We start from the raw sequence: 12,731 nt of genomic DNA, 5'->3' as shown, positions 1-12,731 counted from the left end.
CAATGTAAGTACTACTTGACGTATGTAAAATGGTTGCGTCATATCCTGAATTTATTCTTTTGTTTTGAAGCTTTCGGGTATAGATTTTACCTCCAATGTACTCAAAAGAGTATTTAATTTGAATTTCTTTTTTTTTACAAACACAGACCTCTTAGTTTGTAATAAGTAGGACTTCGAGTTTTTATAAATTTTTAATTCATAGAAAAGATCTTTATTTTCAAAATTTTCAGGCATTTTCATCACGTATTAACAAATAAATGAACGTTGCCTTTTGGTTTTCTAATCTTCATTTTGTATGTGCTATTTTATTTTATAAGAAAAATATAGTTTCATAAATAATTAAAATTGGTATAACCTAATTTTTTATTTATACATGAAAAATAAACCATATAAAGTGAGAAAAAAATGTTAAATTAAAATCAAACAAGAGTGCTATGATTATTTCGCACATAAATTATTTAATTATGTTAGTTTAGTAGTTGAGGAACTAAAATTTACATTAAAAGGTTTTGAGGACATGTTTCTCATAACTCCTATGATATTAGCCTTCTTTTTAAACAATAAGTGTTATGTGATAACTCTGAAATATTTAAATGACTAAAATATCAAATAACAAAAATATAAACAACACAAGACTTTTCCCAATTTTATCAAATCAATTAATGAGCTCATTATTCCACTTTCTGACCAAAAAAAATAAAATAAATAAGACTACCCAACTTACATAGCGACAATTAATTAAGCAGATGAACTCTATATTTACTTTCCTGTTCTGCAAAGATCAAAACTTCTTGCTGAGCAACCGCATGTCAAACCATTTACCTAAACTATAAAGGAAAAAAAAAATGTCTATTTCGAAAACGAGGTGGTGTTTTAAAAATATATTCCTACAACAACTAAGAATTAGCATGTACACCCCTGAAAAGAAATACCTTGCATTATTTGTCATAGATAATGAAAACTCCTAAAAAAAACCACAATACTACCTCCTAACCCAGTGTGTCTCTCTAGTGGAGAAACACCTCTATACTCTGAGTCTTCATTGAGAAGCACATGGGGCAGGCGCTGATGGTGTCATCGCACCCTCCACAGACTGACAGGTGGCGGCATGGGAGGTGGAGAATCCTGGCCTCCGCCGTTTTACAAATGAGACATCTTGTTGCCATGTCACCTTCATCCCTACCAGCCACATAGGATGCCGCATCATTCTCGCCACATTCCTCCCGGGCTCTCTCCATTTCGGTTTGGAGGGTACTGAGTGCTGTCTGGCTCTGCAAAGCCTGATATTGCCAGTGCCCGATCTCAGCTGCTGCTTCATTGACTTTTTCCATGAGTTCCCGGTTTTTGACATACATCTGCTCGAGCTGAAGATTTTTGTGAATCATATTTTGTTCGAATAGTCTCCCGATTGAGTTCGCAAGGCTGGTGGCCTGCTGTTCTCTCATCCTTTGGAATTCTCTATACATCTCTGCTTCCTGTTTCATACACTTCAGAATTATTCTTTGTGCCAAGCATATATAACTATTTCACTGGTAAGACTGTCAAGACATACTAGATTTCTTGATCGTATCGGACTGCTACAGGCCAGATTGTAAGACATTACTACAGTGTGAACTGGCTGATTAGTTGGATTAATTAGTCAAGTACAGTCAAATTAACACAGGTCCAGTAACAACCATACATTCACCTACAGTATATGCATACTGCATCTACAGTACCTTCTGTTGGATGAATCTGTTTAAGTCGTCCTCATGTCGATTAATATCAGCCCTTATATCGTTGTAATTGGAGAACATCTCTTGGCTTGTGCTGGCTGTACCAGCATAGCGTTCATGTGGGTAAGCTGGTAAACACAGGCTCAGGCTAGTTGAGATGCCTGACTGGTTTGAATTATGGTTCTGATTCAAAAGACCCAAATTCAGACTACAATCAAGCCAATTTGAATTGTGTCCGAGAGAAAGAGAGCACAAGTCATAGCTGGCAGCCTCCTGGCTGACACTTTGTTGCTGGAAAAACCTTTGGCTCAAATTGATATTTACTGAATGAGGAAACAAAAGAACAAAAATCAGAATAATGAAATAAAGGGCAGTAGAAGACTGCTGAATTAAACAATGAATTACTTTATTAACCTACAAGAATATAAAATTTGACTTCCTGCACATGAAGCAGTAAATTTTTTATCGAGACCTTTTTGTTAACATGAATAATATAAGAATACATAAATAGTGCAGATCACTGAAACTGGTAAGATGCGACATTGTTTATCATATATGACCATTTGAACAAAACATACATTCATTTACCTTCATTTTATTTTAAAAAAAGAAACCGGTATCAGCCTATTAGGCCAATCAAAAGTGTACCGATGCTTAGGGTATAAGTCCCTGTTAGTAGAACTGTAGAAGTCAATATGGCCAAAGTATACACTGATCCTGAGGTGGCTTAAAGAGTTGAAAATCCTCTACAAGCAGAATTGGAATCTTTCCAATAAGTTCTAAATACTCTTGGAAACCCATGGGGATATGACATTATCGTTACAATAACAGATAAAATGATAAATCAGAAAAGAGAAATGTTTCATGTGAACTTACATTCGGTATCAAGTAGCTTTGGTTGAAAAGCAGCATTCAAATTCAAGTCCAACTGGTATGAATTCTCAACAAGTGGAGTCTGGAAGAAATTTATAAAGTTCTCGCCTCCCAACATTTTTTCAATACTTTTGACCTCCTTTTCAGTATCTGCAATTAAAGAGGACACCTTTGAGTTTCAAAACCCAAAATCACCTTGTAAAAATATTTTAATCGAACCCTTTTAAGGTATCAAAAGTCTCTAGTTCAGGCCCAAGGACATTCTCCTGCACTACCTCCTCCCAAATTTTAATAATCAGATGCAAAAGATTGATGCTCAAAAAATTGTTAGTAGAATTATAAAAGTTTTTAAGTTTGACCTAAAACATAAATGAGAAGACAGGATTTCTTTTCAGGTCCACTCAATTTACAAAAGGATTTGTGCATATCAAAATAATAAACAGCCACGATTAGAATTACTCGATACATACATGTTAAATAGCAATCTAATTCACCATGATTTTAGTTCTAAGTTCTAACAAGTAACATGGAAATCAGAGATCGCAAATAAGTTTAGAGATTGAAACAAAAACAATCTTAGAGCATCACCATCCCAGTTGCAAAAGCTGACTGGGTGATTGTAATTTTGATTGTAGGTATGCAGAGTATTTAATTTTGGAAAGTTGCTGAATCACTAAATACAACTGAAATTAGAATTGTGGGAATGGAGATGGTATGAAACTTAATTGAGGGATAATTGCTTTGCTGATGTAAAAAAAAAGGGATCGTCTTTGACAATTTCAAAGATGAAGATGCTCTTACACAAGTAACGGAAAACAAAAACAAATAAGGCAACTTAAGTAAGAAAACTTCAAAGAAGAAGGAACTTCTTCCGATATCATCAATAAATTGAAGATTAAAGTTTCTCCGATAAATTTTTGAAACTCCCAAATTTAAACAACGGAGAATTATAAATCATAAACCCTAAAATACAACAAAATCAAAGTTGATCAATTAAATTGAACAGATAGAAACGAAATAACGGAGGAACTCCGTACCTTACAACAATCGACACAGGAATGTGGCGAAAATGCAATAAGATCAATCAGCGAAGCGACTCTCTCTCTCTCTCTCTCGCCTCCAGGCCTCTCTCGGTTTTTATTCTCTCCTTTGTCTCTCTCTACGGGAAGTTTGCAAAAAAAATTTATTAATAGTGTTAACGAAATAACATTTTGCAAAAATAGTCCCCATCACTTTCCTTTTTTTTTTTTGTGCAGCCGGAATGAACGATACCGGCCATTTTATTGTGCCGGCCGATATGAACCACTTTTAAAAAGGATGAATTTGATATTTTTTTATTTAATTGGATATGTAATATAATTAATAATTTATACATTAATTAAATTAAAATTAAATAATTTGTCAATAATATTATTTAGACAATCTCAGCAATTATTTTTAATATCAAATTTAACAATATTGATAGTTAAAAACTATATTATATTATAAATCAAAAGATAAATGTGAATACATATTGCGGTTTAATTTGAGAGAATATGTTAAACGTCATATATGAAGTAATATGCTAATATGAAAGTACATAAAAAATATATTCTTATATTACATAAAATTGATATTAATTTTTATTTAACTTATGTGTGAATTAAAAATTATAGTACAACTTTATGGAGTAAAAAAAAATTATCCTTAAAAACAAAAATATTTGTGATCTGTACGAATTATACCGGCCATAACCGATATGGTTCGTACCGATCTTCAAAAAAACTGACCGGAATGAACCATTTCGTCTGTCCGTCCGTGCCTAATTTACAAATTTTATAAGCATGTACTTAATTTTTAATGCTATTAATAAAAAATCGGAGAAATTTGTCCAAAAACCCTCATAAATGGAACAAAGCTCAAGAATATCCTTCTAAGTTAAGCTGTTATAACTCGAATGTTTATAATTTGATGTAACCCCTCGTGAAAAAGGCAAATTTACTTCTTAAAAAAAAGGACAAATTTAAAATTCGTTCTTACAACTTTCTGGGCTCTTCTGGAATTTTGCATGTATGCCCTGAAAGTTCTGTTATCTCCGTGTGCGGGTCCTCAACTCGATTAATTAAATCGAGTCAACAGCTCGCGCTGCTGTTTAACTATAATAGTAAATTATTTTACATTAATGCCAACATCAGAATGGAATGAACTCTGCTGCTTTTCTATGATTGGGATCGGAAAAGCAGCAGAGTTATATCCCATCAGAATACACCATCAAAATTTCCTTATTTAACTTTTAAAGAAATTTATATATACATCCATCAAAACTCATGATTAAGATATTTATCCATCAAAATATTAAAATTAGCTATTTCTCCATCTCAACTCATTTATTTTATTAACATCATCATTTAACCTTTTAACCATATTAATATTATAATAAGTACTAACAAAATCAATATTTTAAAGAAAATTTACAATATACCCTTATTATTGTTAACATTTTAAAATGTATTACGATTGATCCTCAGGTTCTGTTATACTTTCCAACGTTATATCTTTTTTTTGTTCATATGTTGTCCAACAAGAAGATCTACTAGTATCGAACAGGGTTAATTGACCCTTATCCTTTTTCAAAATCTATGTATTTATATAAAATTTTATATATAGTTCAGAGTAAAATGTTATTTATACTATGAAATAAATTATCATTGGCAGCATGAAAATTTTATATGATCAATCTCTATAATTTGAAAATCTGACTCCATTCTTACATTGTCCTATCATTTTTCCCAATTACTTCCACTTTACAATACTAAATGGTTGTATAGTGAGGATTAAGTATAGAAGAAAACTAAGGATTATCTTCGTTGAAAAATCTCTTCTTGCTGGAGGAAACCAATAAGCCTTTCAAACCTCTATACTGATGAGTATTTTGGATATAGGATTTTATGCTTGTTTTTATACTCTTCAGACTTTTAAATTTATAAATCTAAATACTCAAAGAAAGATTAGTTGCAAGTGGACAACCTATCATTGTAGTACTTTGGGTATCAATCCACAAGGAGTATGGTAAATACTTAGCTTAGACTTTGTCAAATAAATTTCAAAAAATAAAAGAAAGTAAAGTGCAAATAAAGTAAATTGGGAGGTTTGTTCTAATAGTTCTAAGTTTGGGTTCAATACCCGAAAGAAATGAGATTTAAACAATAGATGAAGATAAAACAAAGAAAAGAAAGATTTGTTTGCTTTCAAGTTTAGGAGATCTAGGGGTATTCGGTCTACAATCCCTTGATAATTCCATCTATTCGGTATTTGTTTAAGTTCATGTATGATTTGATGAGGTTTCTAACCTAATATGTCATTAAGGGTCACTTTCGTGAATTAATAACGTGCTTAAGTAATTCGGATTTCACGGTTAGGTTCTTCACCCTAGCTACCTAGACCATAAGCTCTTGTTAGTCTCTCATCTCCTCAAATATTGGTACTTCACGATTAAGTCCATCATACCAATATCCGATTCGATTTGAGATGTCCTAATTAGGGTTTAACTTCACAGTTAAGTCCTTCACCAAGTCCCTAACCTTAATTTCTATAGTTCCGGCTTAGATTACAAATTGATTAGATCTTAATTCAAATCCAGGGTATTTGCATTCATAATTTGGTACTATCCTATTGATCCTAGTCAATTTTGGTTCTTTCGAATCCAAAACGAGATAACTACAATTCAAGCACTAATTATGTAATTAACACAAATAATAACTCACAAAAATTAACCATCAAATCTCATAAAATAATCATAATAAAAACAAATATCCAAATAAAATAGAATTAAACAAGTTCATGCATTGACCTAGACCCCTCAATCTTGCCGACTTCTTGCTCGGATCCTCTTCTTCTCCCTCCTTGAAAAGCTTCCTTGGCTGCAGAATTTTACGCTAAGTGTGTGTTTTATGGAAATGGACATGCACCAAAGGGAAAGAGAGAGATGAGAGTTGTGTCTTTTGAATAGGAATGGACCCCCCCCCCCCCCCCCTTATAGCAAAAAACCATGCCCAATCAAAAGGCATAATTGTGGAGTTAGTGGAGTTAGTGGGTGCTATCTTTGGATTGTTTCCCACACTACCATGTCCAAGTTTGGCTGTAAAAACGTGACCCTGGTGCGCCAGAAATAGAAAAACTGTCAAACCGTGTAATTCTGACTGTCTGCGGGTCCAGTGCATCCGCACTGACTCTAAGTTTCCTTTTTTAGATTCTCAAGTTGTAGATCTTCTCGTTAGCTTTCCAAAAAGTGGCCATACTCCCAAAACGGAGTTACGAGTAAAAAGTTGTGACTATTTTAAGTTCAGGCTCCAGTTCTGCGTTCTGTGCAATCAGAGTGCGGCTGCATCGAGATCCGTGCGTCCGCACAGATTTTTGATGCATAGCTTATTATACCTTTTTAAAATTGGCGCGCGTCCAGAAATCAATCTAAGTACTTAATACGGCCGTATAGCAAACCGTTCATCCGCACTATGCATTTTTTTTCGTTTTTCTTTATTTTCTGCAAATTAAAACCAAACAAACGTAGTAACTTGATTCTATGTGTATTCTATTAACTTTATATTCAAAATACAAGATATTTGATGTTATTTCGTGATAAAAATCAAATCGAATATGTATATAATTTAAGAATATCATATACACACTAGGGCACAGCTTACTGAGTATCCTCTAAGCTACCGGACCACGTTAGAATATTCCCAGCCAAACAAAAGTGACTTCAGAGCCTATTTGAAATATGAATTCACATCCTCTCCAATACTTGATAAGAGAATCTTTTACAATTGTTAGATCTGGACTGTTCTTTTTAACTTGACATTAATCTCAAAGCCCAAAAATACTGCCCTCTATGGTGACCCTAATCTCAAACCGGTTGAGATTTAATCTCAAACCGTAAAGTGAGGGTAATCCTCTACAATACCTGAGAGGATATGAACTCTTTGAAATATATTCGAGATTTGTGTTAGAATAAAGCAGACGATTCAGGATCTCATTCTACACGGTCCGGTACCACGTTAGACCTGAATTCCAGATTACGCACAACTAAGCACGGATCAAAGTCTACACCTTTGGTGACATTCTCACCCAATTTTTGACGAACACGCCAGCAAGTCAGAAAACCCGAAACGATCATGCCGGAGCTACGAAGTAGAAGATCTGGCCATTTGGGTCAATTTTATCCAAAACTGAGAGGGCACCTGAAATAAATAGTACCAAGTACTCGTGTGGGTCACAATCACACTTATGCCATATATACCCGTGACTATGGTTGCCGAAATTTTTATTAATGGAAAATTATTTAAATAAATATCGATAATGGATAATGGATTTCAGTTATAGATCATCACGACCAGGAACAGCCTATTTCGGCCTCTGTTTCTGCCAAAAACAGACCATGTTTTGACATGAACTAGAACTGTTTTGGCAGGAAATGACACTGTTCTAGGTCGTGATAGTCTATAACGTTCAGAAGACGTTATAAAATATCATGTTTTCCCTATATCACGAAAAAACTCAGATTCGTTCTCCATTATCGATATTGAATTAATTAATTTTCTATTAATAAAATTTTTGGCTATGGTTGTGCTGAATCAAGAGAGAAGTGAGTTTGTACTTTATATGACTGCGTATCAGTTTAATTTTGCTTGAAAGTATTTAACGGGAATTACAAAATGCCATATGTCAAAATCTATCAATTATAAATGAGTCCAGCCAGTATGATATCTGATATCGGTGTCATACAATACCAGCTTTAAAATTTATTGGGTAGACTTTAAACGACTAATTCAAACTGTTCAAACCGATTTATTTTTTAATGATGTGTTTACATGCAAAAAAATTATTTTTTGAATTATTTTAGTATGAAGTCAAGCAGTTAAAAATGTTGAAAAATGAATGCGTCAAAATTAACTTGAATACTCACACATTTGACTGCTTTACTTCATACTAAATAAATTCAAAAAATTATAAATTTTACATATAACACAACTAATGAATTAAATCAGTTTGAACAATTTAAATTCATAATTTAAAATTAATTTGATAGATTTTTAAAATTGATGTTACATAGATTTTTAAAATTAATTTTACATGTAACAGTTACTGGATTCGCTATTTCTCAACAGCTAGGTCCTTTTTCCGTTAACTTCTTCGAACCTGATAACTAATATAGACGGTAGAGAACACGATTACACGAGTCGAAGTGGGAAGCAGATCACCTGCCCCCCGAGGTGTAGGAAAATCATGCCCCCTCAGCCACTGCGGGGTGGGGCCGGATTTAGGATTTAGGGTTTAGGGGGTCCACCAACAGTGACTCTGGAGGCAAGAATTTCTTGCCCCGGAAGGCAGACGATTCAATCCCGTCGAAGTGAGATAGTTTTATTTAACGAGGGAAAAGTGGAAAACAGAATATTGTGCTTTGATTCAGTGTCAAAAGGGAGCTCTTTACACTGAAAAAGTAAATGTTTTTCTTTTCGTGATAGTCCGTAGACCCAAAAAAAAGGAGGATCTTTTGGCTTAAATGGATAAAATCAGGTGGGATTTTAGGCAGTTCATATAAAGGGTAAATTTGTCATTTTCGAATTTAATTTATTTAAAATCTAAATTTAATTAGATATTTTTTTAACTAAGGAGGAACATGAAAGAGATTGAAGAATTAGTATATTAAAATTTATTGTTTGCATGGGTGAATATTAAAAACTGCAGGATTAGTGTAATAGCACGAATTATCATTTTTTTTTCAGGACACGTGTGTTTAATTTTCAAAATAACATCTAAAAAATGTTGGAGTGTACCTGAACTCTTCACTAAAAAAATGAGGTATCAGAAAATTAACAACTTTGAATATTTGCCCATAACAAAGTTTTATTTTTACTAAATAAAGATTACAAATTCATTAAAATTATAAACTGACATAAATGTCCTTCTGGTCTTAGTTGTCTATTTCCAATCCTTCAAGAAGAATCTCTCAATTCCTGGTGCCTCAATTCAAGAGGAGTTACAAGTATAACTGGAGGTGTAGGTGTAGCATCCGACAATTTTAATAACATTTTTGAAGGTTATTTTTCTCATTCATATTAAATTTTCTTTCATGATTTGAAAATTACTAAATTTTATTTTTTATAATATTATAATTTATTTAAAAATGTTAAGTATAAAAAAAAATAAAACGTGGCTGCAATTTCCTTAACAGATCTAACATGAAGTTGTCTCAAATTTGAATCTAAAGATGTTAAGGCTGTGCTCCACAATCTTAGTATGGAGAGGAAGGGGAAAGAAGAGAACGGGGAGTACCGTGCCGCTACTCTCGCTACAATGAAACATATACCCTGATTTGGAGGGTATAAATTTCGTAACTTTGCAAAGCTTATTCCCCCGCATTCCCCTCGCTACAGTGCTCGCATTCCTTCCTTTTCCTCTCCGATTACATTCTGAAGCAGGTGAACGCCATGGGCTGACCGTGATTGTGCAAATCCCCCCCTCCCCCCCCCCCCCCCCTTCCCTTTAATGAAGGAGCTGTCCCCCTCTCTGGAGCACGGCCTAAAGAGTCGAGTCGAATCAAGTCGAATTAGTCAGAGTTTGAATTTAGCTCATGCCAGAATGAGCCGAGTTGAGTCAGCTCGTTCGTACTGTGAGCTGTGTATAAATAAAATATTTTTTTTTGTCAATTTGATGTCATGAACAGCTCATAAATCTTGAGTTAAAAAAAAAGTTTCTTCTTGTAATAAGCTTCGTTCTCTCATGGAAAATGGTTTCATTTTCTTCATGTAACAAAATGAGAAATAAACCGAGCCAACACAAGTTAAGTTAGATCAAACTTAAACTTGCTAATAACGAGCTGAGCTGAAATCCAACGAACTAATTACAAGTTTTTCTGAAAAAAAAAAAAACACTATAGTCTATAAATGAAAGCAATATCTAGTTTCCGTATTTATTGCTATTTTTTTTTTTTAAAGAAATGGTGCCGAAAAACCACCAGTTTTATTAATAGAAACCACCTGATACGAGACTTTTATATGTCATTCTGACCATCAAAATAAAATAATCTAAATTTAAAACTCAAATTCAGCTGACTCTCCCGGCTTCAAACAAATCAAATTCTAAATATTTTGAATTGACATGTCCAGCCTCAATTTGATGGCTTACTTGTTTATTAGGTTTTAAAACAAATTTTGGACTTCTAATTACGGTTTTGGGGTTTAAAAGGAGCTCCATGTGTGTTTGAAAAGAAAAGCCCCAATTAAATACTCTTTTGAGTACACACGCAGCGTAAAATCTATAGCCGAAAGTATCAAAATAAAAAGACTAAATTAATTCAGAACATGACGCGGCTTAAAAGTGCAATCAATTAAAATTTAGCACATACATTATACATTATAGTGATAAATTCAGAATCATTATTATTATGAGATTTAATTTAAAAGTTGCGTAGATATATAACACGCATAAAATTCAAAAATTATTCCTTAATATATATAATACTAGTTTTGAAAGAACAAATCAGAAAAAAAGGAGTAATTTCCATGAATAATTCTGGTACATATTAGAAAATAATATGAATATTATTAATAAAATTCGTAATTTCGTGAATAATGGTGAATTATTTGGGGACACCTATTTAATTTGTCTATTCGTTCATTCGATGTTGAAAAAGAATAATATAAATTTAATATGAATATTATTAGAAAAAAATGCACATGCATTAATTATGTTATATCAATTTGTGGGAGCTCTAATAATGCGTGAAGTATTTTATCATTGGAGGGCGAATATAAGATAATTTATTTGATATATTTAGGTGAAAAATATAATTAGAATGATCAAGTATTCACTTCTCAAGTGATAGTATATAAGTTCTTACATTTTTTTTGAGAAAGTTATAAGTCCTAACATGTTCTAAACAATATAATATCTCGAATATGAAGATTTAGCTACAATAATATATATAGCACTCAAATCATGCTTGATGTACTAAAAAATAATGATATAAAAAAAAATCCAACTATACAAAATATATCTACAAAATTATGATAATGGAGAAACTAACAATACTACTTTTTCCAAACTTATCTTCTCCAGAAAATTTGATAACAAATTCCGTATACAATCAACTAGCTTGTTATTGTCAACCATACAATTCAATCAAACCACAGAATGAGAATGAGTTGGAACAATTTTAGACATAAAATGCAATGCAATAATTATATAATTTAAGAGAAGGGATCCAATTACACTATTTTACGGTGACACATCTTGATATCATATATTCATACGCTTATAAATTAATTTTGTGATTTCAAAATCTAAACTGTCGATTTGAACCGTGCAACAATGTCTCCATATTAAAATGTGCTTGGAGACCAAATTTTACGTTTATTTTTGAATTTTTTTAGTATGTATTAAGACGCGTACAAAATTATTGTTTTCAGACAATTCTAAATTACTAAAAAAACAAAGAATTTAAAACATTCTAAAAGAATAGTAAACAATTTTCAAAAAAAAAAAATTGGTTCCTAGACATATTTTAATATAATAATCATGTTGAACGGTTCGAATTTACTATTTAAATTTTAAAATCACAACAATAACTTATAAATATATATATTGTCAAAATATGTCACTATAAAATAATGTAATTGAGTTCCTCCTCATAATTTAATCATATATCATCTTTACAAAACATATCGTAATCATTATATATTTGAGATTTTTCTTTCTATTTTACTTTCGGACCTCTCTTGGGCTTCAAAGGTTGCGAGTCAAACTCAAACCTTTTAACTTAATTTTTATTTGGAATTTTAGTTGGATTCAAAAGTTATAGCACAGAAACAGAAGGCATAACAAACTAGATAAAAAATTGATTCTATGTTACAATTATTTTAGAATAATCATTTTAGTACCCACACCTCCGTCTCCGCACCGTACCCACATAATTTCCAACTCAGTCAACCTTCTAATTTGACCATCCTAACTAATAACTTTCTAAAATAGATTCTCTCTCTCTCTTCCCCCACCTCCATTAGCGATATATATCGGCTCCCAATCTGATCCGCTTGCAGAGAAAATAAAAAATTCTTAGATCGTGTCGACAGCCTCTGCAACCCAAATCACCTCTACCTCACTAGT

The 12,731-nt window shown here is 32.5% G+C and overlaps 1 protein-coding gene across 1 annotated transcript; it reads right to left on the bottom strand.

Annotated features, from left to right (window-relative positions):
* Positions 1-623: 623 nt before the first annotated feature.
* On the bottom strand, positions 624-3,743 carry LOC144564787 (putative BOI-related E3 ubiquitin-protein ligase 3). Its single transcript, XM_078314388.1, has 4 exons — positions 3,626-3,743; positions 2,592-2,757; positions 1,719-2,038; positions 624-1,475 (listed from the first exon to the last, which is right to left on the bottom strand). The coding sequence occupies exons 2-4, from the start codon at positions 2,704-2,706 to the stop codon at positions 1,008-1,010; spliced, it is 903 nt and encodes a 300-aa protein (XP_078170514.1). The 5' UTR covers positions 2,707-2,757; positions 3,626-3,743; the 3' UTR covers positions 624-1,007.
* Positions 3,744-12,731: the final 8,988 nt, after the last annotated feature.

The sequence above is a fragment of the Carex rostrata genome, chromosome 13, assembly GCF_964058835.1.
Source record: "Carex rostrata chromosome 13, lpCarRost1.2, whole genome shotgun sequence".
NCBI classification, from domain to species: Eukaryota; Viridiplantae; Streptophyta; class Magnoliopsida; order Poales; family Cyperaceae; genus Carex; species Carex rostrata.
The sequence above is the reverse complement of the archived record's forward strand: the minus strand, read 5'-3'. Positions and strand labels throughout refer to the sequence as shown.